At 42.2% G+C, this 26834-nt stretch overlaps 1 protein-coding gene across 2 annotated transcripts; it reads left to right on the top strand.

The window, feature by feature from the left end:
- zdhhc9 (zDHHC palmitoyltransferase 9) lies at positions 1–25236 on the top strand. 2 transcript variants are annotated; one of them, XM_030062098.1, is made up of 9 exons: positions 1–1010; positions 8346–8506; positions 12222–12380; positions 14097–14234; positions 16725–16773; positions 17170–17272; positions 21022–21125; positions 23036–23132; positions 24694–25236. In XM_030062098.1, exons 1-9 carry the CDS (start codon positions 847–849, stop codon positions 24895–24897), a joined length of 1179 nt encoding a protein of 392 aa, XP_029917958.1. In that variant the 5' UTR covers positions 1–846; the 3' UTR covers positions 24898–25236. The 2 variants fall into 2 exon arrangements, with proteins under 2 accessions (XP_029917958.1, XP_029917959.1); XM_030062099.1 differs by having other exon boundaries at positions 3–1010; positions 24715–25236.
- Positions 25237–26834: the final 1598 nt, after the last annotated feature.

Genomic DNA, 26834 nt, shown 5'->3' with positions numbered 1-26834 from the left:
CTAGGCGTGTTTCCTGCTGCCATTGACTGAACCGAGAGCTCGCATCCTGCGGGAAAAAAAGCACAGCAAATACACCTTATCACACACGCTGCGATCATTTTGATTTTCCTGCTCGAAGGACCCATGCTTTTTAATTATTATTTCAGTCAGGACTGATTCACCATTTTTTCCAGCAGCAAGGTAACAGCCTCATTCATGTGAGCACTGAGCAAAGCGCCTCTGTGATGGATCACTTATGATATATCGAGATGATATGAATGTCAGCCGGTCAAGGTCCGCTCTCTCAGTGCCACAACCACGGCTTGATTTTTGGGCTTCTTGTGATAAAGACCTGCCGCAAGCATTTGGATGAATTTGAGAAATATTATTGCGATATTCACTTGACAGCAAGGGATTTTGATTTTCCTGAAGCGGAGTGGGAGCCGTGCCACCGGGATGACACGGTGCCGTGAGAGGACAAGCACTTAACTGGGAATAGCCTTTGGATTTTTTTGAAATTATTTTGATGATGTGACTCCTAAAAATGCAAGAAATGCCTCAAAGTCGCCGCCTCGTAGAGAAACCATTAGTGTTGTTCAATCAGTCGCTCCTTTGTTTTCCGATGGACTGTGTGACACTTTGATCCAGCTGTATCTGTAGGACCACCAAGGGTGTAGGATCCTGTGGGGCTCCATCAGCAGCACTGTATTGTCTGACTTGAATCATTGTAACACAGCTCCTATTATGCACACCCCAACTCCGCTACAAATTAAACTTCCGTCGTAAATATCCGACACTTGTAACGCATCGTTTCCATTTGTGAAGCCAAGGAATTTTGTCATCCACCAAAGAGGGACTGCTGGCATCATGTCGGCGGTGATGATAACGAGAAAGGTGCGAAAATGGGAGAAGCTCCCGGGCAAAAACACCTTCTGCTGCGATGGACGGGTGATGATGGCCCGGCAGAAAGGCGTCTTCTACTTGACCCTCTTCCTCATCATCGGGACCTGTTCCCTGTTCTTTGCATTCGAGTAAGTAATGGCCTTAAACCTCACTTCTTAATGAGACCGAAGCTGTCAGTACACACCTGCTCCAAAAAGTGTGTTGAAGCCACACCAGGGGCCCTGAGCCTCCTCCCCTGATCCAAAATCACCTTAATGCTCCTGTAGTGACTTGCAGTCTGTGTGTGCTGGCCGGCTCATTGATAAATTCATTCTGTCTTATCATACTTCATGGTGCTTTCTCATCTTTTTTAGTATTTCTGTGTTAACTTTTTGACTTATACCGTAGGTGCCTGATTTCTACACAGTATTGGATATTTGTCAGCCTCCAAAATGTGCTCAAAGACCCATATAATTGTTTTTCCTAAGGGTGTAAGAGCAATGCTTTCTTTGGTAATGACTGTATCTGCTGCCTGACTTGCTTGACTGTACGGCCCTCATCTGTAACAAACAAGACTTTTAGTTTGATAAGCTGCCAGCCACACTGAGGCTCCCTGTTTTGTTGCTGCAAATCCAGCCCTCGAGAGGGCAAAGGTTTAGGATTGACCACATACTGGAGTGCTTAATATTTAATAACTATGACTGTCCAGTGAAAGAGCCTCTTGCCTAAGAGGCAGAGCTGCCTTTTGTTGTCTCAGCAGTTCTGACTCAACCCTCTCATACAGCCCAATGGAGCCATTAGCACGGCACACACCTCCAGCCCAGATGCAGCGTGTGGGCCCAAATCCTGCACGTTAGGAAGAGAAATCTGGTTTTAATTATAGAACATAACTTGGAGTCATGTTAGCGAAGATCAGCCCTGATAATTCTCTTCTCTCTGTCACCCTTTCTCTTTCCTTCTTTCTGTTGTCTTCCCCTTTCATATGCCACCCACAAAGCAGGCATGGTGAGTTAGCTAGCACAAGGTTTTGACTGTAACACTGTATCTCCTCTCCTCTGTAGTATAATGTACACAGCTAGAATGCCAAAGGGATTCAAACAGCTGAGCACAGAGGACTAGTAGCTCCTCTGCCCAGTGCCAAGCCCTTCCCATCTCTATCTGCCTCTGCACTGTAATGGCAGCCTGCTCTCCTCCGGGTCCGGACAGAAAGGCCTGTTGTCCGGCTCGGGGCAGAGAGAGATGAGACTGATACTGCTCATGCTAAGCACCGGAGCCTGGAGGAGGCCTCGCGGTGACTAATGGCTGGAGGGTCGTTAGCATGCTTCGTTCATATTACATTTGAGCGTAATTATCTCTCATGGGGGGGATGGATATTAACATGGAGATCGGGCCCGACAACAGGAGGGTAATTCCAAACTCACCATTACAGGGCAATTTGAGACATATCTGATTTAAGCCTCTGACAGAGTAATAGCCCTCTGCAGAGAGGCTCTGAGGTTTTGATGCATTTATAGACTGGCATCTTGCAACTATGTAGCAGCATTAATGCAGCAGACCTTATGGCATTGGGACTATGGATGGATATGCAGTCTAATATTTTCTATTGGTATAATTTAGAATATAGTCCCACTGCTGGATACATAATGTTTATGTGGTATAGTAATGCATACCATTTGGTAGACGCTTTTATCCAAAGCACCGGATAATGGCCCTCATTTATCAGTATTTCCTTGTATATAAAATGCTTAAAGTTGATCAAATAATGGGCTTCATTCAACTTCACATTGAAAATATGCATGACAACTATTTCCACTCATTGCAATCTAATGTTAAGTAGAATGTTTGTTATTGTATGTGAGCTTGTTAATGATCTTTCTATATTTAAAAAACCTCTCTCTAAATGCTTGTACATTTCACTCGATAAAATGATGATGAGGCTGAGTGACTGTGTGGGATGTTCTCCGATCATTTTATCATTTTGGTATCAAGGGAAAAATGTTATAGTCCAAATAATCCACTGTACATTTTCCTTGCAGTGCTTGTTTCTTGTTTCTTGGATTGGAGGATTCGTTCTTTTCATGTGAGCTGGGGGGTGAGCTGTGAGCACCGTGGTGTAGATGGGAGAACAGAGAGGGCAGTGTCTCGGAGTACACTGAATCATGTTGAACAACGGCCAAGTAGACATCTCACTTTTATCATTAGCCATCAGCGGCCCATGCAGGGAGGCCTCTCTGAGCTTGGGATTGTGCTAAATTGCGGAAATGAGCCGCAAATACACAGTCGGAAAGACCAATTAGGAACACGCAAACAAATTATTTGCTGAAGAGAAGGGCCCAGCCCATTTGTCCTTGCTCAGCAGAATCAATTCGAGGATTGTATGTCCTTAGCTTCTTGCCTATCTAGCATCTGCTGATCTGATTTTTAATGGGATTTTACGTATATATTACATTTGGTATTTATTGCATACTGCGATTTGGAGATTACCTATAAAAGAAAGAAGGCTTTGATTGTCCAGGTGATACAGTACAGTACATGTCCCCAAAGACTTGCCCACAGTGTAAGATGCTCACTGATACCGCTCCCATTTGTGTGTCTGGGTGTGTGTGCTCAAATGTGCATGTGGGTAGCCACCTATGGAGCATGGATGAAGGAGCAGGAGCCTGGCACAAGGACAGCGTGTCATCTGTGTGTCTACCCCAGGATACCGAGCTGTGGGGCCACAGAGGCATATGCGCATGTAATGAGAGCCATCCTTTCTGTGTGTGTGCGTGTGTGAGTGCATGTTGGTGCTGTAAGGAGGAGTGCGTTCAGCGTGTCTAGCTGGTCAACCGTCATCTTGTCAGCTTCCTCAAAGGCGAGGCTGTAATGAAAGAAGTGTGGTGCTGACCGTGCAGAGAGGCTGCGGTCAGAGGAGATCTAGTAACAGACCCCAGAGGTTCCCTACGCATCTATCTCCACCCTGGCTCCCCGTCAACCAATCAAACAACGGCTCCTGTCCCCAGCTAACCAGCCAATAACACGATTTATGCCCAGCTCAGAGCACATGCTCCATTTACAATAACAAAGATCTGCAGGCTTTGTTCAGTAGTCCTCCTGGTAGAAGACGTGCACCGGCTTTCTGTCAAGGGTGAAATTATTTTGCATACATCGTGCACCACACAGGGAGGGAAATTTAATACATTTCATCAGTTCATCATCCACAGTATTTGGTTTGTAATAGATGCTGCATGTCATCACTCTCCCAGGAGATTTGTATTGAGATGATGTCATCATCTCTGTCCAAATCGTGTCCATAGCCACTTTGGCTGCATTGTGGGGCCTAATCTCTCAATCTCTAGTCAATTCACAGATAATTATGGCATTGTAGGGATTTTTTTTTCAGCCCACTTTGTAAGTCCAGGTGCCTCTTTCCTCGTGCTGTCAGGTCTCTGGGCTTATATTTCATGTGCCTGAAATGATTTAATTTTCAGATTTATCATTATTCCTCCATTTCACCTTCTAGTCAGATTATTATTGAGCGTATCTGATCGTATGATGTAACATCTGTAATTCCATTTTTTTTTTTAAATGACCCCTGGATGTCACGGTTCATCCCTCAGCCATATGTATTTAGCTGTTGCATAATAGAGAGGAGGGATTGAAAACTATTAGGTTGTACCCTGTGGAGCTTTGGCCTAACCTTTCGTCAATGCACCAACACATTGGATTAAGGTTTCTCAAGGATTAAAAGGGTGTGTTTCTGGTCAGATCAGGGTGGCCCCGTCTGAGGGGTCTGAATATGAATCTGACCATCGCAAAGACAAGAGATTTCTGCTGCAGGAGGAAATATGAATCGAGTGTCAAATCAGTGTATTTACCCGATGACGTGCTGTTTGTGTATGGAAGGAGGAGACAGGGCAAACAGAGATTGTGAGAATTTCTTTTTTCAACATTGCCCCAGAAACAGAGAGAGAGAGAGACACACACACAGTTTACAGATGTTTGTATGACAGAAGGAAGTTACACAGGCCCTCCCTGGATCTGCCAGCATGGCAAGAGCATAATTCATTTATATTGTGATTCATGCAGGTCTCCAATGGCTTAAACCAGAGTTAAGTATTCATAAAGGCAGAGCATGAAATGTTCAGTAAAGGTAAAACGTCAAGAGCCACTAAGGCACGACATACAACTCTGACATGATCTTAGGTTCAGGCGTATTATTCCTTGGCGGTTGAAATGATTTTAATTCGGCAAGATCCCTGCTTTAGAAGCTTCCCACCTCTGAGCTTGTATCATCCTGTGTTGAGAAACCAAATCCCATGGATCAAAGTCTATGGTAGACACTGCTAATGCACCAGCCTGCACACACATAGGAGAGCTGGTAGTGAACTTCACACCGTACATCAGTTACTGATTGTTAGCCTTTTGTGGTCACAGTTTTGTCGGCTTTGCATGAAGACAGAACAAAAAACAGTGGGTGCATTATCATGTTTCTGTATTCTAAGAGGATTCTCTGTTATTAGTGCATTTTAATACAGGGCTTGGTGCATTTGGTGTGACAGAAGTCCACTCACTGCTGAATGATTTTATGACAGTTGCTGTGGCAGGCCATTAAATGTGAGCTAACTATAGCTCATAGGGTAAACACTCACTTTGCATAGTAAGGTCAGAGAGAGAGATTACTGAGAACACTCCATGTTGCCCAAAGCAGGTGGTGCTGAATTCAAGCTCTGAACAAGGCAACAGCAAACATGGCATCCCTCATCAATGATGCATCCCCAGTTTGGACCAGTCAGTAACAAATATGTCACCTTGTTTCAGGCTATATAGCATTGATGGGCTCAGGGCTAGTCAGTGTGATTTTAAAAATGAAGGAAGGCAGAAGTGAGATGCAGCTGTGCCCCAAGTATTACAAAAAGTGAGGATTTGCACAGGCAGACTGAAGGGTGGAGACAAATCTGTAGCCCTGGCTCCATCCACTTTATGATGCAGCACAAAAAGAGAGTGAGAATGTCAAGTACGGGAGAGAAGTGGTCCGTGAATGTGTGTGTGTGTGGTGTGAGAGTGTTTGTCTGTCTGTGGCCTGACTGATAACCCTCTTGATGAAAATAGATTTGACCAAAGGACCTGCTTACTGTAAGTTTTCGGTTCCCTGTTGCGTCCCCGGTGATTGATAAACATGCAGTGTCAGTGTGTCAGCCAAATCCTGCACGGGAAGTGGTTACATCCAGGAAGGATGTGGAGTCTTGATGGGAAGTGATGATTGAATGTGCCTTGAATACCTACCAGTCATCATTACTGGAATTACGCATCATCGACAGGCCGCTGGCCGAGGCTGCGTCCCCTCCCGCCCGCTCTCTCTAAATTCACTGGCTGTCCTCTGCTGTCTCCGCATTAACAAATGGGACAAACACACTCCTCAGGCTTGGACCAATGGAAATTTCTATTGATGTGATCTCTGCTCTTTTTTCCGTTGTGTAAAAAAAGGGGAAACTCATCAGACCAGTCCAGCAGGTGTAGTGTGTCATTGTCTTGCCAGCGTGCAGGTATGCTGGCTTACCTGGTTCTTCTACGGCTGAACAGGTGGACTTTGTTCTCCCTTGTGTCATGCTGACTCGCACTTGTTTACTTTGCTACATGCCTTTCCATTTAAATTCCCCCTTAGTCCTATGTGTGTTATGAGAGAGCACCCCAACAAGACAAGAAAAAATCATAGCTGGCACTGGAGCTAACCAATAAAATCAGTTTAGATCAGCCTCAATTATTTCAAAATGAAAGTATTATTGCATTAGTAGTGGTTTTATGCAGATTGTGTCACTCAAAGGGATTAATAGATTATATCATATGTTATATTCATTTATGTAACAACACTGGCTGTTGCAGTGTGTTGCTGTTACATAGTGGTAGAGCCATTTGGTTCTTTTATTTAGCAGGTCTTGGTTCTTTGTTTAGAGCGGGACATCGGCACAGCCTTAGACCGCACTTTAGACACTTGGAAATGTTTTTGTTAATATTACACAAAGTGAGAATAAATCAATGGAGGCAACAGAATCAGCAGCTGCAGTGTTTTGATTTGGACTGTTTGAACGTGCCAGTCAAGAAGCAGATCCTTTTTAAGGTGGCACAGTTTTAAAAGAAGTTGTTCAAAAAATGAGCCACAACACATAGAGATAGACATTTCAGTATATACACACACATACATATAGAGATATAACATATGTACATCTATCTATCTATTTATCTAGAGATAGATAGATAAATATGCTCCATACAAATGCACCTTGTAAAAATGCATTATAGATTTACTATTTTTACTATTAACATGTGGAGTAAGTAATTTCTGCTTCAACTAAAGGTTTTGTGATAACTGTTATTATAAATGTTATGATACACTGTAATGTAGCCTGAATATTTTGCTTTTAAATAATTTATTGACATCTATCCCCAGAGGAATATTTTGTTTTCAGTCCACATACCGTTGCAATGATCCAAATCTCAGTATTTCACATTATTCTGTACCACATATGAAATACAATACCCAGTTAGTCTTGCACAGGGCGTTCAGATCCTGTAGTATGACATTAGTGTTGCATTATGAATAAATGATCCCCACCACATGGGATGGAGATGAGTATGTGCAGTTTATCTATTAATAACTGCATGCGGAAGCCTTTGCTGCTGCTCTGTTGCAGCACTTTGCACTGCAGCTCACATCTGCTGTTCCAGTGCAGATCAGGCCTTTTGCAGTGCCCTGCTGGCTGCAATCTCACTGGCCTGGCAACTGGGATTTATGCTAATGTTGCTCCACTCCTCCAGAAGGTGAGGAGAGTGTGGCATAATGTTGTTTATCCACCACCGTGGCCTCACCACGGTCCAGAGAAAGGGCAGCTCTTACAGGGGGCCAGGCCACGACCTAATGCTGAGTACACCGCTTCAAAATATGTATGATCTTGTCCTGCCATGGCCCGTCTGCACATATTGCCCTGTTGGCTGAAAATTAGGAAAAGCTAATCGTCTCTTGTGAGCTATTTTAGAGGGCTCTCATGTTTCTATTGCAGTTATTATCTCTGCAAATGTGAAACAGTAAAATAATTTTGCCCCATGTGTGAAACATTTTTATTATTTTATTAAACCCTTTTTAACCAGGGACAAGAAGGGCAGCAGTGCATATAGTTTAGATACAACTTACAAACTCACAAGACACCACCAAGCAAACAGTGCAGTACATGAGTGCAAAAGTGCAAGCAGTAGTATTTGTTTTTGGTATGAAATCAACACAAAGCAAGATGCAGTCATTCTGTTATACACCGTGACAAGACCAAGCAGAGTAACTGCATGTCATCATCGAGCCCAGAATGCTTATGTCAATGTTTATCACTAAATAAAGGAAAACCAATTTCCTCCTCTCACCTCGCCATGATAAACTCTGCCCTTTTTTTCCTCTGAGTTTTCACTCTCAGCCACAATCTTTTTTTTTTTTTTTTTTTTCTTTTTTTTTTCTGCAGATGTCCATACCTGGCTGTCAATCTGTCTCCTGCAATCCCAGTTTTTGCTGCTCTGCTCTTCCTCTTTGTCATGGCAATGCTACTGAGGACCAGCTTCAGTGACCCGGGGGTGTTGCCACGGGCGCTCCCAGAGGAAGCTACCTTCATCGAGATGGAGATCGGTGAGTTACAGGGACAATTTACACTAATTTTAAAACCTTCTCTCTTTAACCCTAATGGACTCGTAAGCACTTGTGATGATAATAGAAAATAGTATATGCAGCTTACTAGTATCCTTATCCATATGTTTTGCTGACAGTGTTTTGATCCAGTGCAGAGCTTCCTCAGATTTGATGTGGCATGTGGCCTTTACCTGTTGTGTTATGACTTGCACAGTCCAGCACCTCACCTTGATGTATGCACACAACTATTAGTCAGAATCAGTGCTGATTATTCCACCACGCAGCAGCCCCTTATCTTCCTCCATTCAAACATTATGAGAGCGGAACAAAGGATTATTAGAGTTTGTGTGCCTGTAACAACAACATCCAAATAGTCTCTTATTTGTTCTCCTTTTCCATATAAAATGTCATCCAAGGCGGTGGACTTGCAGATTAAGTGGGTGTTTATTCAAGTGAAACCGCTTTGGAGGCGTGAATACTTCAGCATACGGGCTGGCTGAATAGTGTGGAGACGGACTCAGCCCTGTTGGTTTATTCATGTTTGTTATGTTTTATGTTGCTAAAGGTTGATGCCGCTCATCTGTGGATGTAGAGCTCAGTCTGGCCCCTTTTTACAGAAAAATTACTCTCTCCATTCTATTAAGGAGGGCAGTGGTGGAAGGATTACCCAGACATCTTTCTCAAGTGGAATATGGAAGCCTTGCTGAAATTGCACTTCATTACAAGTAAAATTATCAGTATAAAAATCTACTTCAGTTAAAGAAAAAAAAAGTAGCTCATTTAAAATGTAGTCAGGAAAAGCTACTGAAGAAAACAAGACAACACTAAGACATGTTATCTTTTCCACTCAATTTTAAAGGGACAAGATGGCAAAATTTCATTCAAACTAGGTTCTTATCATTGGAAAAATTGGACATGATCAAATTAAGAAACAAAAAACCAAAAAAAGTAAAGCCCGATGATTCTTGTTTTAGTTGTTGAGTGACTGTTCACTGGTCCAGTGTCTTACGCGTATGGAGGACTGACAGAATCTCTACTGGATGTCATTGAGAGTGTAGCCTAGTACAATACTTCAGCGAAAACGTATTTAAAGAAGAGTAAAAATTAATTATAAAAGGACATAGTGCAAAAAGAGGCCACTCAGTCACAGTAACTGGAGTAAATGTTACTTCAATCCTTGCAGTAGGCGCAGATGAACACACTTTAGTCTTGTCTAACAAACGACCCAGTTGTCTTATTACCCAGACAAACCAAATGTTTTATTAATGACAGCAAAACCTTGAGATTCCTCACAAAAGGACACATGGCTCTGTTTTCCTCATATGCAATGGCTGTCTGGTTTTACGAGCACCTCCTGGCCTGTCCAGACTCTCTCCTCGTATCTGGAGGGATGAGGCTGTCTGCAATGTCTCTGCAACCACCCTGCCTGCCTGCCTCCTCCCTCCCCCCTCCATCCTTATCCCTCCCTCCCCGTGTGGCTGCTCAGTGTTCGCTCTTTGTCTGTGGTGAAGATCCACAGTGTCCTTCAGCCATCACCCGTCCTCTCGTTACAGACAAGAGGCATGGGTGAAGGCGAGCCTCTGCATGTGACAATGGAGGACTGTAAAAGCGAGGCTGAGGCGTTTTGTCCTCGGAGAAGGGCTGGACAAGCAGCAAGCGCTTCCCTCGTCATGGCTATAACTCATAGCGCCGGATGATAATGGCTTGCTTGTTAAGTGTCTAGCAGTGGCGTGTCTGCGACGACCCTGACGGAGAACGCACTGCTCCGATCTGTCAAAGCATTGCTCCTCAGCCATACCTTAGAAACATGCACACACCCTTAATCCACAAATCAACTGAGCTTTATTTGTGTCACCAACCACTGAACGGATTTCTTGTTGGCCTCAACCTTGATCAGTATGTCGCCTGAAACAACCTTCGCTCATAGCCTAGTTTCAGTTTTACACCTTCCTTTTTTCACTTCCCTCTTCTCACACCACCTAGCAAGTCCAGGCAAATAACCCCAAAATAGCAAAACATTCATCACTTAGATACTAAAATGGGCCACATGACTGCGTGAAGAATATGCAGCAAAACAGCTAAAATTAGTGCAATTCGCATGGCAGCACCTACCCCATACAGCTGTGTTTTTAATATGTTAGGCTAGCTGTTTTCCAGTTTTGTTAGGGTGGGGTGTGGGCATGCCAGCGGCAAACAGCCAGTCAAGGTTGCAGGTATGGACGACATTAAGACCCCGAGCTGAGGCTGAGGCTGAGGCTGAGGCTGAGGCAGGCATGTTGATGAAGCCTCACCAGCCTGGATGCTCTGTCACTTAGTGACCCGGGGGGAATGCTAATACGAGGAGAGGCATCCTCTTGGAATATATAATGGCAGCGGCAGACCCAGCCTTGCTACCCAAGGGAGTGGCATCATTCCTCATGAGTGGTGACTCATTAATTTATTCTCCTTGTACTAGTATCCGACTAGACTTTGTGCACTCACATACTGTAATTTTCTTATGGATGTTATTACGCAGGCTTTTAAGTGTGCAGTGTTCATTGCTGTATTAGGGCAGGAAATGTTTTGATTTGATGGCAAAGAATTATCATTGAGAGCTTTCATCAAATGATAAATGTGTGTTCAGAGTTAATGTATGATTGAACAGCATGTCATCTCAGAACATGTATTTAATCTGCATAAATGCGTGTTTATTTTACCCGTATCTATCCAGGCAAATTCAAATGAGCAAGGCTGCTCTTTTCAGGCCACTCCCTCCCTCATGTTCACCCAGTTCTCCACAGTCACATCTGGCTTCAGCCAGTTTAACCAGTTTAATCACTGGCTTCTGCTGTTGGCCACTGGAGCAGTTTGGAGTTCCACGCTGAAGGGCATGCTAATAACTTTCGAGAGCGAGGAAAATATAACTCATTTGCATTTCTCAAACACATTTTTCCAGCCACACCAAGGATTACAATCAACAACCTCCCAGTCACCAGTTTCTCTAACCTCTAAGCGACTCCTGCCTGTAATCATCAGACCAAATTTCATGGCCAAGGACAGTCAGTTTATAAAATTTGACTTGGTAACTACGGTGCAGCAACAAGCCATCCAAAAATTTAATTTCTGTGGTTAGGGTGACTTAATGTATTAATGTTTTACACAGGCCAAAAAGTGTGAAAATGTACACCCACGCTGATGAGTTGCTTACAATGGGAACTGAAACTACACTGCCTGAGGATGTGACTGCACACTGAGGCACTGATGCAGATGACGTTATTTGCATCAGACCAATGTTTTGACAGTGTGCTATCCTAACACAGCAACACATCTTGCATTATGCATCAATAGTATTAACAGCTGTTATCAAGGATAACAGCTCATTGCAAATACCATGTGGAGCCAATATTGTCAATAACTGTAATTCTCAAGGTTGAGTTTTCTGATTTTGTGAGTCTTTTTTTCCCTTTTAGTCTCCTTCGTCTTACATTTCCCGCTGCACACTCAAGATCAGGACTGAGATTTAGATTATTTATGTAGCTGCATAGTATAAAATGTGCTATGGGAGTAATGCAGTTATGTGAGCACTGATTAAATAATACTTAATACTTCCATGCCTCTTCCACTGCAAGCAAAAAAGGCTCTTAAGCGTGTCTTTCGTATGTAAATATTGTTTTAAAGTGCATTCTGTGACGTGCCAGCATGTATTGATGCCAGTATTGGCTTTTTGTTTCCGCAGAGGCTGCCAATGGGAACGTCCCAGCAGGGCAGCGACCTCCACCTCGAATCCGCAACGTCCAGATCAACAACCAGATTGTCAAGCTCAAGTACTGCTACACCTGCAAGATCTTCCGACCCCCTCGCGCATCTCACTGCAGTATTTGCGACAACTGTGTTGGTAAGAAAAAAACATCTCTCCACATCAGATCTCAGTTCTTTTTCTGACATCAGTTAATGTGTTTTTTTTTTAGACAAAGGCTTCACAAAGCGTGAAAAACAACTCATTGAAATGGGTTCATTTTACATTGTCAGAAATAGAAAGGTGAGTAATGTGTTTGTGAGTAGGAGACTGAAGAATAGCTTTTGAGTCCACGATGATGAGCCTTGACTTTGAAGCGTTGAATTTCTCCTCTCTGCGCTGAGTTGTCACAGTGATGATTTTTTTTTCTTAAGCATAACTTTATAAATAAATGTTGGATGGGGTAGAGAGGGTATAAAAGTTTTGAAAAAGTGAAACAAATTGTCCTAGGACTAGCAACTTCACAGACAGTAGTTTCTTGGAATGTGCTTTGAATTTTGAATGCTGTTTGAAGTGTGTGTATGTGCACTTAGGACCTGTGTGTGTGTGGTTATTTATGTATAGCTGTGTCATCTTAACCCTGCAGAATAACAGTCATTGAACTGGATTGGAATGCTTTTGAAGGGAGTGTGGACTAATATGTGATATGAGAGGAAACAGTGGAGGCTCAGTAAAGGAATGTATGCTCAGTCACTGAGAACACTGGACCGCCTGTGTGGGGCAAGTCCACCTGCTGTAGTAACACACACACACACACACACACACACACACACACATAAACTCTAAGCAAGACAGATCACCATGCCTCTGTCCTTTTCTTACTGCAACAGAGGTGAAACTCAGAGGCCAATATGTTTCACTTGTTTGTTCACGGACAATAATTTGCTAAGATGCTGGGAAATAATTTAGTATTACCAAATATAAACATTCAGTGGAATCGTAGTGGGTCAATATTGAGACACACAATTCGAGACTGATGATAACACTATTACTTGAAAAGCTTTTGTTTGGCGTGATACTTGACGTGACGCTACAACAAGTCTCTTAACGACAAATTTTTAAATTCATATTCAGTGTTGAAATCATGTTTTTCTTAACATTAGTGTAAAAATCTTGTTTTCAGTGCTAATCAACTTGTTTTCAGAAATTTCTTGAATCAAGAAATTTTTAATTTTACTTTTTTTTTTGGCAGTGTACCATAAAATTCCTAAATCACCTTTATGATTTAATATGATTTTATGTGTCATTATAGATGTAGATATTATAGATATGATCATGATGTTGATTTCAACCATTTCTCCCAACCCCAGATGCAGCTGTCAGTTTTGGCCATGTGTACTGTATATTGGCCTTACATCGTCTCCAGGGTCTCCGCCTGTGTGTGTGTGTGTGTGTGTGTGTGTGTGTGTGTGTGTGTGCCTCGCGGTGAATGTTGTGAATCTGCATCAGGGTGCAGAGTGTTTGAGGGTGTTTAGTTCTGCCTGCTGCAGGGAAAAGTGTAAAGCAAGATGTTTACCTCTTCCGTCCGTCTAACCCCGGCCTGCTCCCATCTGGCTGCGCTCCAGCTGAAAGAAGCGGAAAGGCAAGGAGACAGTGATCACTATATTTAGACCAGCAGAGCAGGGAAATGCTTCCAATAATGTGCACAAGGCCGCTGCCTGTGTCTTTGAGAAAATGACCGCAGCTGACATTGGTGTATTTTTATCTTTGATTTTTTTTTTTTTGGTTCCCCGAGGTGTAAAGCGTTTGTTCTAGGGTTAGTGTGACTGCTTCATTTTACATGTTTTTTTCCCCTTTCTCCTCTTTCATCCTCAGACCGTTTTGACCACCACTGTCCCTGGGTGGGCAACTGTGTGGGCAAGAGGAACTACCGCTACTTCTACCTGTTCACCCTGTCACTCTCCCTGCTCACCATTTACATCTTCACCTTTGACATCGTCCACGTGGTCATGCGTAAGTATCCTGTTGGATCCTGTAGGTTAAGCAGAGACATTTTTTTTTGTCTGTCTGATCAGTGCTGATTGAAGAGGAAGTTCATATGGAGAAGGAAAGTACGTTGGAGGAAATGTCCATATAGGCAAGAGAGAAGAGATTACACGCCTTAGACCTTCATCATGTAAAGATCTAAGGACTGAAATGTTGTATATTTAATAAAGTTTATTGCAAGTGTAAGGACAGAGTGTGGGAACTCTCTATTCTGTTCCCTGTAGGATTAAGGGAAAAGAGATGTGCATGTGAATCATGCAAGGGGATGTGACACTGATTGCTGAAAGAATGTGACAAAACAGGAAGGATGACCTGTGATGCAAGCCACCTATGATCTCAACATGAGTGCGCATAAACATACACACGCCCTGGCACAAAGCGTCTGTTGAAAGTGAGGTTAATTATGTGGCTTCTTATGAGATAAAGCAATAATTTGACACAAAATATTAATTTTGAGATTATTTTGTGGCCTTTGTTACCTCTCTAAAACAAATAGTTCATAGATTCTGTTTGAATCCCATGATTCCTAGATGTGAGGATAACATTTCAGCTAATGTTTGCATAGACATTATAATCTACCTTGTTCTTGGTTGTTCTTGTTTATTTCAATTACAGTTTTGGGCTGCAACAGGCGCACTGATAGCTATCTTGGTTAATGGTAGGAAAGTGACTCGATTCAACAGTCAGGCATTTTAATTATGTGTCTGTGCATTTTTGGTTGCTGGACTTTATAACAAAGATAATGGAGAGTGTGGATCAATCCCCAACCACATAAACAATGCACATCTGGATGAAACTGAGTAACAAGCCTGTTTGATCGTCCCTTGCACTAAAATCAGCTGTAAAGAGAAACCAGAAGAGGGGCTCGTATTTTCTCATTAAAACCTGACAGACTCAGAGAATTCACAGATCCCTTGCTAGACATTTCACCAGAAGTGACAAAATCAGTAAGCCGGTATCATACGTGTTGCCTAGAAACATACTGTGGATAAAGTTGTGAAGTCCAGTTTTCTCACAGCTAACTAATTCGCTACAGGCAGCTCTGCCACGAGCCCACAGTGCAGTCAGAGTGCAGTGCAGAGACTCTTTTTTAACGGGTGAAGAAAATAACTCTGTCCATAGCCTGTTTCATTTTAAAAGACATGCACCCCAGCTGTAAACCGCTGAAGGCTTTCCTGTTGGGTAGGTCCAAATTAATTGGCTTGGCGTTTAATATTTGCTGCACATTCACAGAATTAGCTGCTCAAAAGATCTGCAAAACGTTTGGCTGACGAGTCAAGCCTCCTTAAATCAGTAAAGTATAAACAATGAAACAACTGCCTTACCTCAGTTCTGTATGTTAAATAAAATATTGTGAGAAGGGTTTTAGCTGTTGTGGCTCGGTGCAACTTGAGACGAGCGGACCTGCTGTTGGTTTTGTCGAATCGTGACCAAGGAATCATGATTAAATCGAATCGTGATCGCTGATGATTCCCAACCCTAGTGCCCAGGGTGCCTGAAGTAAAAATCCAATTAATTTTCCTAAATGCAGTGATACCAGATGGCCCGCTTGAGTATTTCCAACATTTGGATCAGCATCAGACTCTCCCGGTTGAATCATCGGTACAAACAAAATAGCGATTGCATTAAAATAACTCCAGTCCATTGAAAAAAGACAGTGACATGTACAAGGCCAAGTGAACTACAAGTCCCACTGAGCGCTGCCTCAAGAAACATCCAGCCACCAAGCTTGAAACGCTGTTGCCTTTTTTGGTGAAGCTGGGTTTTGCAACTTTGAGTCGAATTTATGTAAAAATATTTGGATCATTTCAACAATTATGGTGAAGTGTTTTGTTCCTGTTTGCTCATAATTACTGTAGTATTTCATGCAGTTTGACATACAGAACTGACAGAAAAACAGGATTTCTCACAAACAAGTTAAACATTTAGAACCAGTGGCCATTATAATATATAGCAATTTATTGTCTTTTATTTGCTCATGGGACTTCCGTGACTAATATTGTGGTTATCCTTTCAAGTAAAATTCCCCTGTTAGTAATGATGGTTGTTGGGCTGCAGAGAGCCATGACTGTCCAATCAGAAGTGAGTATTCTCACAGTAGTCTAACAGAAACAGCAACCGACTGCTTGACATGCTTTCTCTTTCATCATCCTCCAGCCCCGCGATTTCACCCTGTGCAGACTGCGCCCAGGGAGCGCTTCCACAGTCGGGATAATTAGCTCCTGGCATGTGATCTTAATACCGGACTGCTCTTTGAATGTCACGCCTAATATTAAAGACTTCTACCTTTTTAATAGCCCAGAATGAGTGAGGAGCCCGAGTGAGTGAGTTCTGTCATCTTAGATGGAGACTGAGGTTGTTAGAGACGTGTTAGAGACTTGTAAGTGTGTGTGTGTGTGTGTGTGATAACCTGTCTTTTCAGCTTTTTTTTTCCCCTCTGTGTTGCTCTGTTCACAGGCTCAGTGGATTCTGGCTTTTTGAACACTTTGAAGGAAACCCCTGGAACATATCCTTTTAATCTCTGACCACTGCATACCACGAAACCAGCTGCTGTGTGCACTATATTTACTCGATTTCCTAGGGTACGCGATCAAAGACATCAAAGAATCCCCTCAGCTTTGACGCCCCAGTCAAAGCAGGATCACATTTTATGGTTTGAGTTCAAGCAAAACATCCAGCTGGCCATTTCATTCTCGGTTTGCTCTATACATTTTAGTATTCAGGTAACTGAGGAAGGTACTCACTTCCTGCCTTCCTCCCTATACTTTTTTTTTTTTTTTTTTAGGTTTTATTTCCTCTTGTTGAGGGTCACTGGCTTTGACAGGGTTGCACAATTCAGTCTTTGATCAGTGACCATGCAGTAAGGCGGATCACATCTGTTGCTTTCTTAACTCATCTTCACTGTGCTGGAGGTCCTGGTGTGTTTCTTTACCCTGTGGTCAGTGGTGGGACTGACTGGCTTCCACACCTACCTGATCTCTCTCAACCAGACCACTAACGAGGACGTAAGTATATCCTACGGCATGGCTAATTCATAATCCTCTGTGTCAATTACGGTTATTTGTCCGCAAACCACGTCAACCTGCACATAATCACATCTATAAAAAAAATCAGGCCAAAGCAAAACCCAGCCCCAGTAATCCATCCAGGGATAGACATAGGACATTTTGCTGTTTCTCGTTTAAAGTTTAAACGTAGGACTTGGTTTAAAGGTAGGGTTAGATATTAGAGAATGATAATCAGTGAGCATCTTCACAAGGTTAATAGCTGGGTGACAGTTTGGGCATACATTCGGCAGAGATTATAGATAGATAGATAGATAGATAGATAGATAGATAGATAGATAGATAGATAGATAGATAGATAGATAGATATACTTTATTGATCCCAACCAGGGAATTTCTCTTGTTACAGCAGCAACAGTAGAAACATATAATAAAGTTAAATAAAATAGAATAAAGACTAAATATATACAATAAAGACCATAAAGACTAAAAACTAAAAATATACAATAAGGGCTAACCTAAGAATATGAGATATGAGATGTGAAATATACAGATGGTAATGAATATGAAATATACAGATGGAATTGAAGTATACAGATGATTGTCATAGGTCTCTCCAGGTCTCTGGAGCTGCTGGAGGGATGGAGCACCGTTCTTCCAAAAGATATTCCCACATTTGGTGTGTTGATGATGATGGTGGAGAGCGCTGTCTAACGCACTGGGGAAAAATCTCCCATAAGTGTGACGGTGAAAGCTATAGTGTTATGATTTACGTCTTTTTCACCCTCAGCAAACCTTTCACAGAGCCCTCCTGCCCTGTGGACGGGGGCATTGCCATCCTTAAGAGGCCACTTCCATCAGGATAGAAATGTTTTGTAATTGGATCAAAGCGATCACTTAGAATAACTTGGTATTGATTTGCAGCGAGCCTTCCCTCTAATGGGACAAGTGGAAAATGCCCACCACAGTGTAACAGAGCCAGCGGACCCCCTCACCGTCGGGGTCCAGCATTCAGGCCTGTAGCGCTCTCTTGGTGGACGCCACAGTGACCACATGACTTTTTTTTTTTTTTCCCCCCACATCTCTGTACATTCGGCGCCTAAGGTTTTTATACCACTGAACTCTCAGATGTGTATTTGTCTTTGCGGTAAGAGGTTTATGTACTGCAACCCTGCTGTAATATCCCTCTCTGTGTACAATATCTGCTGGCTGAATGGTGCTCCATCCCTTCAGGAGAGTTTCAGTGACTTGGAGAATTTATGCCAAGGAGCACTGAAGCTGTTCTGGTGGCTTGCGGTGGCCCAGTGCCTCACTTTATGTTGGTTTTTCCTTTAATTTATGACTCGTTTGTAGTGTCACAAACTTGTGTGTGTGAGTGTGTGTGTGTTTTTATACCTGTTGTGGTCAGGCAGCATGGCTTTCACGTGGCTGGAAAGACAAACATACATTCCCAGGTGCCGTCATTGTAAACACTACACATTTGCAAGACCACAGAGCTGTTTCCTTGACAACCACGCTGCCGTCGTCAGGACTCAGAGAGGCAGGGCTGATGTGCTGTAGCCTGCTAACCTTGGTTTTTATTATCATTAAATTTCTCATAGCTAAACCTAAGACTGAAAGTTAATGTTGAAAAAAAAAATGGTCACAAACTTAAATGTCTACTTATAGGTCAAATGTTCCTCACTGTTGTCCTTTTGTTTATGTGCTAGAAAAAAAATCAATTTTAGGGGTATTTTTAGTGAATGCTCCCACTGAAAACAGACTAAAACTTAACTGAAATTGACATAAAAGTTGAAAACTGTAATAAACCTGCTGCTAGCCAGACCCCCCTTGAAGCATAGTTGACCACAAGGCGGGTTGATCTACGCTTTTGCTACGTTTTTAAATGTATTTCTCCTTTTATTCATAAGCAGTTCAGCCCCGTTGAGACCAAGGATCTCTTTGAGGGAGACACAGCCAAGACAGCAGCTGCAGGACTTGTGTTCTGCTCCAAGCTTGAGCTCTTTGACAAATTAGTCGGTAAATATTTTGAACGCTAACAGAGGCAGTTTGTATTCTGCTGCTCACAAGCCGGGGCACCACGGCCTAACGATATTAAAAAAAAAAAAAAAATGTGCAAAGGTTTTCTAGCCATGAAAGAGGTTACATTAGTCAGAACAAAATGGACCGGCTTATTACCGATTCCAAGCTGTGTGCTATTTTAAAGAAGCTCTGAAAGGGTTCGGATCAGCCCCGGAAGGTCAGTAATGAGGGACAAGACAGAAACAACTAAATCAACTCGTTACTGATTGCTTCAAAATTACCACTGAGTCATTATCTAATTCTTTGCCAGGCTAGAATTTCTATCAGTCCCCTCACACACACACACACACACTCGTGCAGATACACACAGACACACATACACCCACCGATGAAAAGTAAATGATGACTAGTGGTGATGCGTGGTGCGATGTGATGGCTGGATGAACCCACAGAGGGAGTAATTTGTGTTGTGTCTGTGTGTGTGACAGTAACAGTGTGTATACTTTATTTGAGGCTTTGTTAGCCCAGATTTGACTGCAGAGGCTCTGGCAGGAAGCGCAGAGCGACAGCAGTGGTGGGAGTTTCTAGATGGCTGAAAGCTACAGAGGAGAGTGCGCTCATACTTTATTCTAATGATTAATTTATAATTCCCTTTTTCTTTCCTCTGGGCTGGCTGGCCTCATTTTTTCCCCCTTTTTTTTTTATCAGTAATGAGCTATGCAATATGCACCTATAATGTTGCTGCAGGAGATGGAACAATGACTGTCAGCCTGGCCGCTTCAGTATCTGTGATTGGCCTAATAATAGATGCATCGATACCTGCAGGAGGTTGGCCAGCAGCCAAAAATACTAGTGTGGCGTAGAGGGAGAGAGAGAGAGAGAGAGAGAGAAAGAGAGAGAGCAATATTCAGGGAGAAAGAGAGAAAGAGAATGAGAGAGAGAGGGAGAGCAATATTCAGGGAGAAAGGGTGGAGTAAGGGCAAAAGAGAGAAGGCACCTTGAGTGTGTGGCCTCTCATGGGATGAGACATGTTCTGTCAGCTGTGCCCCCAGCACAGACACACACACACACACACACACACACACACACACACATATGTTCACACTCCCATACAGCACAACCTTGTCATCAGCTGCACCGTATGGGCAGACTGTTGACCCACATCTATAATATCTAATAATAAACTCTTTGTTCAGTTTTTTTTTAAGTCCCTTTAAAGTAGCTGGTAAAATAGCTTCTGCCAATCAATATATAGGACCGAGTCTCCACTATACAAAAAAAAAAAAAAAAAAAATAGTACAGAGAATCCTGTCCAGTGTATGATTTCTGAGATTATTTCATGAATTATGTAAGTGGTTTTAATCTCTCATTGCCATGCTTTATCACAGCTGTAGCCCATAGTGTTCCTGTTAAACCAGGAATCATTAAATCCCTGACAAGATCCTTTTTTGTAGGTCATTCCCAAGCCTGTGGGAATAACATCTAAAAACAGAATCGTGCTTTTGAATAAGGTATAAGCACAAGGAAATTCTTTTAGGAAGGCAGCCGAGCAATTCGCTCTATTTAGCAAGCCTGTAAGCAGTTGGGGCGCTTGACGTGTTTTTTCAGATGTGGTTTGGAATTTGGAGGACGGTTTGGGATTTGGGAAAGTTTCGGTGAAAATTGGAGAGGCTGTGCTGCAGTTGTGGACACTGTAGATGTTTTTTTTGTTTGTTTTTTTTCCCCAGATCAAAGGCTCGTGGTCGGGGAAAAACAGGGTGCAGAACCCCTACAGCCACAAGAACATCATCAAGAACTGCTGTGAGGTGCTCTGTGGGCCAGCGTACCCCAGGTGAGACCGCCACATTTAGTCTTGACTGATACGGTTCTGCCAAGGAAATACAGCGTGCACGGGAAGAGAAAAATATAGGAAACAATGCGTGAGTAGGGTACACACTATAGGCTTAGACAGATTTATCTGTTTATCTATATGCTGGGCCAATATCTCTAGATATTTTTGAATATCTGCTATCAGCCTGTGCAATATAAAGAGGATATTCTCTAGCTTGTTTATTTGATAGTATCTTTTCTCAAATTTTTATTTTGCTTTTACAGTATTTACTTTGTTGTTGTTTTCATTTATTCACTCTGGTTATGTTTTTTGTTTGTTTGTATTTTGTGCTGTAATTTTTTTCAGAGGTGGCAAAAGTACTGACATTCTGTACTTAAGTAGAAGTAAAGATACTTGTGTGAGAAAAGACTCTGGTAAAAGTAGAAGTACCAATTCAACTTCTTTACTCAAGTAAAAGTAAGAAAGTACAGGCTCTGAAATGTACTTAAGTACAAAAGTAAAAAGTAAAATGATTTTTTTTTTTACCATTAATGATACATATACCTTTTCGATAACTTTTTGACGAAAAAAGTTCAGGGCACACAAAACAGGAACTTTTCCTCTTTTATTAACAACCTGCAAAGTGCTGGTACAGTTTTGCTGCAAGCCCACTTTCACACAATAATCAAGACTGAACTGCCCAGAGGTCTTGAATGAGTACCTTGATAATAGCTTTGTCACTCTCAACACTATACCTAACATATATGACTTTTAAGAGATTTTTTCTTGCTTCTCCGACTCTGTTTTTTTGTCGGCTAACGTTATCTTCCCTGGCAACTGTCTTCCTCCATGTCTCCAGATTTCTCTTTATGGTTTTCTTTTTCTTAACTGCTCTCACACCCCGCGCCCTCTCTCCCTTTCCCTCTCTGTGCAGGGTTTCCTCCAGAATTTTTGGAAACTGTGGGGGAGGGCTTCAACGTTAATGTTAATAATTTTTACCATGGATCTTTTGTAGCACAGACGAGATATGCTGCTCAAACACTCAGTATGTAGTGTTAGTGTATGTTTATGAGTTGTAGAACATAATAAATTATCTTGAAGGAGTAGATGTTTACCAGTAAGCTTGACTCCAATAATTTAACAATATGTTAAATTATTATTTGTTTTAAAAATGTAAATTACTTATCAAACAGACCTAACAATTCAACTACCAGTGAATGAGCAGTAGTATGCATGTGATAACATAGAATGAAAAATAAGCCGAAGTGATACCTCTTCTGTGAATAGACAAGCTAAGCCAGTGTGCTGCTGTTAGCCAGTGAAAATATTTCGGAGTGGCGACTCTTCACTTTGTTACACAATCTATGTCAGTGCACTGCTGTAGCTGGAAAGTTTCTCTGCCTTTTTGTTCATTCAAAGCCATTGACTATTGGCACAAAATATTGGCTATCAGCCGCTTCGGAAAAAAAAAAATGTTACTTTGCCCTCCTCTGGTAATTTGCATTATGCCCTTCATACTTTATTCATTATAGGTATATTAGTCTTTTTCATTTTGCTACTCAACCACCACATGTCTTTTTATTTGCAGTATGTCTTTTTAGTACATTTAGTGATGCTGTGTTGTTTTTATTGTGTTGTTTCGTGGCTCCTGCAAGATTTCAGTTTTATCTGTCTAGTAATTATCTGTCTATATATCTAAATTAATGAGCCCAAATCAGTCTTTTACAGTCTGTGATTGATCTACTGCACACTCAACCCCTGCACATGGGTTCCCATTTGCATCTTGTATTTTTACATTATAAGTTAACCAATTCTGATATCTAAGAATAGTGCTCTGGGTAGAATAGTGTTTTTGCATTCCCGCCCCACAGTTATTTTTGAGAAGCGAACAGGATGTTGTTGGTGACTGATGGTCTTGTCTTGCTCACCAGCGTCTTGGACAGAAGAGGACTGATGCAAGAGGATTCGCCTGCCTCTGAAACCTCCCCACCCTCCTCCAGCAGTATGAACTCAGTGCCACAAACCACGGTGAGCCAGGGAACACACAAACACACACGCGCATACACACTCAGTCTCACTGTCATACCCTCCCCCCCTACACACACACACACACACACACACACAGACACACACCCACTTCTGTGAGTGTGGCTTCTAAAATGGTTCCAGCCTGCAAAACACCGACGAGCGCACAGAGAACAGGCATAAAACAGAGTCTAAACCAATTACAGCGAGCTCTGTGGAGAGCAAAGGAGATGTGCGAGCAGAACAATGTGCTGCGAGTAGAAAGTGTTTTTCCTGTTGCACTGACATTGATAATCCACCCTGTGACTCATGGGTTTGGAGCCATTTTGAGCCAATCTATACACAATTGCTACTGTGCATCTGGGTATAATCCTTCAAGTAATTTAATTGTTTTTGCTTGCATCCATCCATGTGAATAGTTTATATCATTTGCCCCACTTATGTCTCCTTTTTCATATTCAAAAATGAATCTTGGGTCTGGCATCTCTCTTCTCTTCTGTGTGCAGCCAATAAGTGATTTCAGCATCAAAATATTTCATTCACAGTATTGCTATAGTTTATATTATCCTTTGCAGTATTGTATTGGTACCTATTGTTTATGCACTTCATTTTTATTGTTATGACATCAGTGGACATTTACTAAACATAGTGCTCATGCTCTATGTTCAGTAAATGCAGCGTGCCAGTTCTTTTTTTTAATGAATTGGAATAGGAATTTCCATTTGAATTGTTTTGAGCCAGTTTGTCAGTCATATTTCATTAATCTACCCAGGTCTTATGTAGTTGGCTCTATTTAAGCTCTATTCATTCTTTTTCAGTCAATTCTGTACAGTTTTGTGGTGTATATTCTATCATGAGCTCCCTGTTGCCACATTGATCCTGCAGCATCTGATATTATTTAATATTTTAGATTATCTCATTGGCTAGAGTTGATGCAGGGTAATTAATTTACTTTTGAGCAGTGATTTAATTTGAAATGAGTGGCAGGCCAACCATTTTGTGTCTGTTTATTGACTGATTAGATTTCGTCATTTGAATGAGCCGTTCTAAGGCTAGACTGATTTATCAGTTTACTAAAGTATCAGGCTGATATCTGCCTTTTTTTTTAATATCAATCATCATTGTGTCCATGGCTTTGCTCTCAGGTATTAAACAGGTTATTCTCCAGCTCTTTTAAAGATTTTTAATATCGAGGATATCAAAGACACAATCATCTCTAGATTCTGCATTTCCAATGTTTCTTTTTTTATTTTGTTTATCCATCCATTTCCTTAAAGAGTTTTACACTTGGTAAGGAATAGTGTTCTGTTTTTTTTTTTTGTTTTGTTTTGTTTTGTTTTTTGCATAGTAATTTTGAAATGTAGAGATACAGAATATCAGCACAAAATAGCAGCTATCGGCAGCTTCATTTAGCATCAGTCTTAGAAAAACCAAGTCAGTCCAACTACAGGCCATTCTGTGTCTTGCTGTCACTGTTCTTATTGTTTTTGTGCCGGTGTTAATTTCTGTGATGCCTTTGCTGGGGCTCAGATAGTCATCAGTGGTTGCATTTGCCTCTTTTCAGCATGCAATGCTCTGCTTACAGAAAACCACAGCCCCACTCATCCCTAATGAGCACACACCTGACGATGTCAAGCCGAGCATTGCTGACTCAGCAGAGAAGACCCCCTCACCCAAAGAGGAGGAATCGCCTGCTCCCAAGTTACCACCCCTCGCTTCACCCGAGACGGATGCAGAAACATCCATCATCAAGGATAAGGCCCACTAGCTGTGTGAAGGGGCGGCCTTTCTCTTAGCCCCTCCATCAGCCACTCCCCCAGCCTCCTGCTTTGTCAGGAAGTGGAACATTAATAATCAATGTCTGATTACTGTGCGGGTGACTCAGTTTTTCTCCGACTCCTGCCCTACATTCCACCAGAAAAAGCGGAGTTTGTGCTGCAGCCCCTCCTCTTCCATTTTCTCCCAACCAGTGGCTGCAGAGCTGTTTGATTGACACGCACTCCTATGGGAGGATGTGTAATCTAATGGAAACTCAGCAGCTTCCTTTGTCCCCTGAACATTGCATGGAAAGACACACGGGGTGAAACTGCTGGAAGAACTGTAAAAACACTCCAAGCATATGACATTCCCACAGGCGGCCTGTGGGCTTGTGCTGAGTGCTACTTTTGTCTTTACTCAATATAGCATAACGACATCTGTGAGAGGCCAGTTCTGATATACTCCTGGGATTGCACGTGTCTGACAAACACAAATTTCCCCTCTGGACATGTGTAAGTGTTCGATCAGTTTTCAGTTTATCCAGTGCACACATTTACATGCCCTATGCAATTCATGGGAAGGCTGGCCAAGCAGCTTGTTTGACTAGAGTGGATACAAGGGTGTCACCTACAAGTAGTAAGCATATGTCTGTCAGTACACAATGATGTCCATGTAGGGGGAGGACGTGCAACTCCTCCGCTGAGCTCCCTCCAGTCGAGTCAAAATCTACCTTGTATTCTGATATTGCTGCATTCATTACTGTCGTCATTTGCGTCTATTTTTAAATTGATTTGATCCGCATCCGGCGACTGTCCTTCCAATTTTTTTTTTTTTAATATCGTCAAAGAGGCAGAGTGGCATCAGTTCTCTAAAATTGTTTTGGACGCTGTAGAGATTGTACGGTGCAGCCTTTCATCTAGGAGACACACTTTGTCGGTGTCCTAGTGTGTATGAGAGAGAAAAAGGCCTGATTGCTGTTGATAGTAGACACTAGTAACAGTGCCTTATCACAAACAGTTGCACTATCATATGCAACTAAGGTCGACCAACAGAGAAGCCCTACGAATCCGTTAAAAACCGCAGATAACGGCAGTGTTTAATAAGACATCCCACTATTTATACACTACCAGTTAGAGAAGCAAAAAAAATTAAACAAAGCCATTGTTGAATTGTACATAGTTTAAGTAGGTGTAGATGTATTAAAACCTCTCAGCTGATGGGTGAAGAAGTGAGACAGGAGGCAGCTTTGTTGTTTTTGAGCGAGTTATGTGTGGCCAGTGTTAATTATTCTCCCTGTGAGCTTGAACACCTTCTCCTTGAATTCACACCGGAGCTAATCATCCCGGGAGTCTTTCCTCTTCCCGTCTGCCACAATAATACCACTGCTTTGAAACAAATCTCTCTCATATTTCGCTCTTTTTCTCCTTGCTTTGCATCTCCGCTGCGACAGTTGTTGCCATACCCCGAGGCCAGGCAGCCGATACTGAGGCGGACCGAAGCAGCAGGCTCGTATTCATGCGCAGAACAAGGCCAAGATAGAGAGATGCGCGTTTCTCCTCCTCTTTTCACACATCTGTTTTTTTTTTTTTTTTTTTTTTTTGCATCAAATGGAGCACAGCGTTTAATGAGGCTTGAGAATTTAATTTGTTTTGGTCACGTTGATTACTCGAGGGGAGAAGATTCACAAAGCGAGGGACAGTCAAAGACGATCCTAAATGTTTTAAGTGATGCTAGATGATAGCGAGAGTTTGTATTAGTCATTGTGTTGTATGCAAGACAAGAGTTCATGTTTGTGAAATATACTTGTATAGAAATTCTAGTATATCAACAGTGTCATTGCTGATTAGACCCTGAGATCTGCCCAAGATGATTTATTGAAGACGCAGTAGCCACAGTTATTGTAACTCCTAAAGAATTCAATTCAGCTCCAAAAATATTGCTGCATTG

This window comes from Myripristis murdjan, chromosome 10 (assembly GCF_902150065.1).
Source record: "Myripristis murdjan chromosome 10, fMyrMur1.1, whole genome shotgun sequence".
Lineage (NCBI taxonomy): Eukaryota > Metazoa > Chordata > Actinopteri > Holocentriformes > Holocentridae > Myripristis > Myripristis murdjan.
Note: the sequence above shows the minus strand (reverse complement) of the source record. Positions and strands in the feature narration are given on the sequence as shown.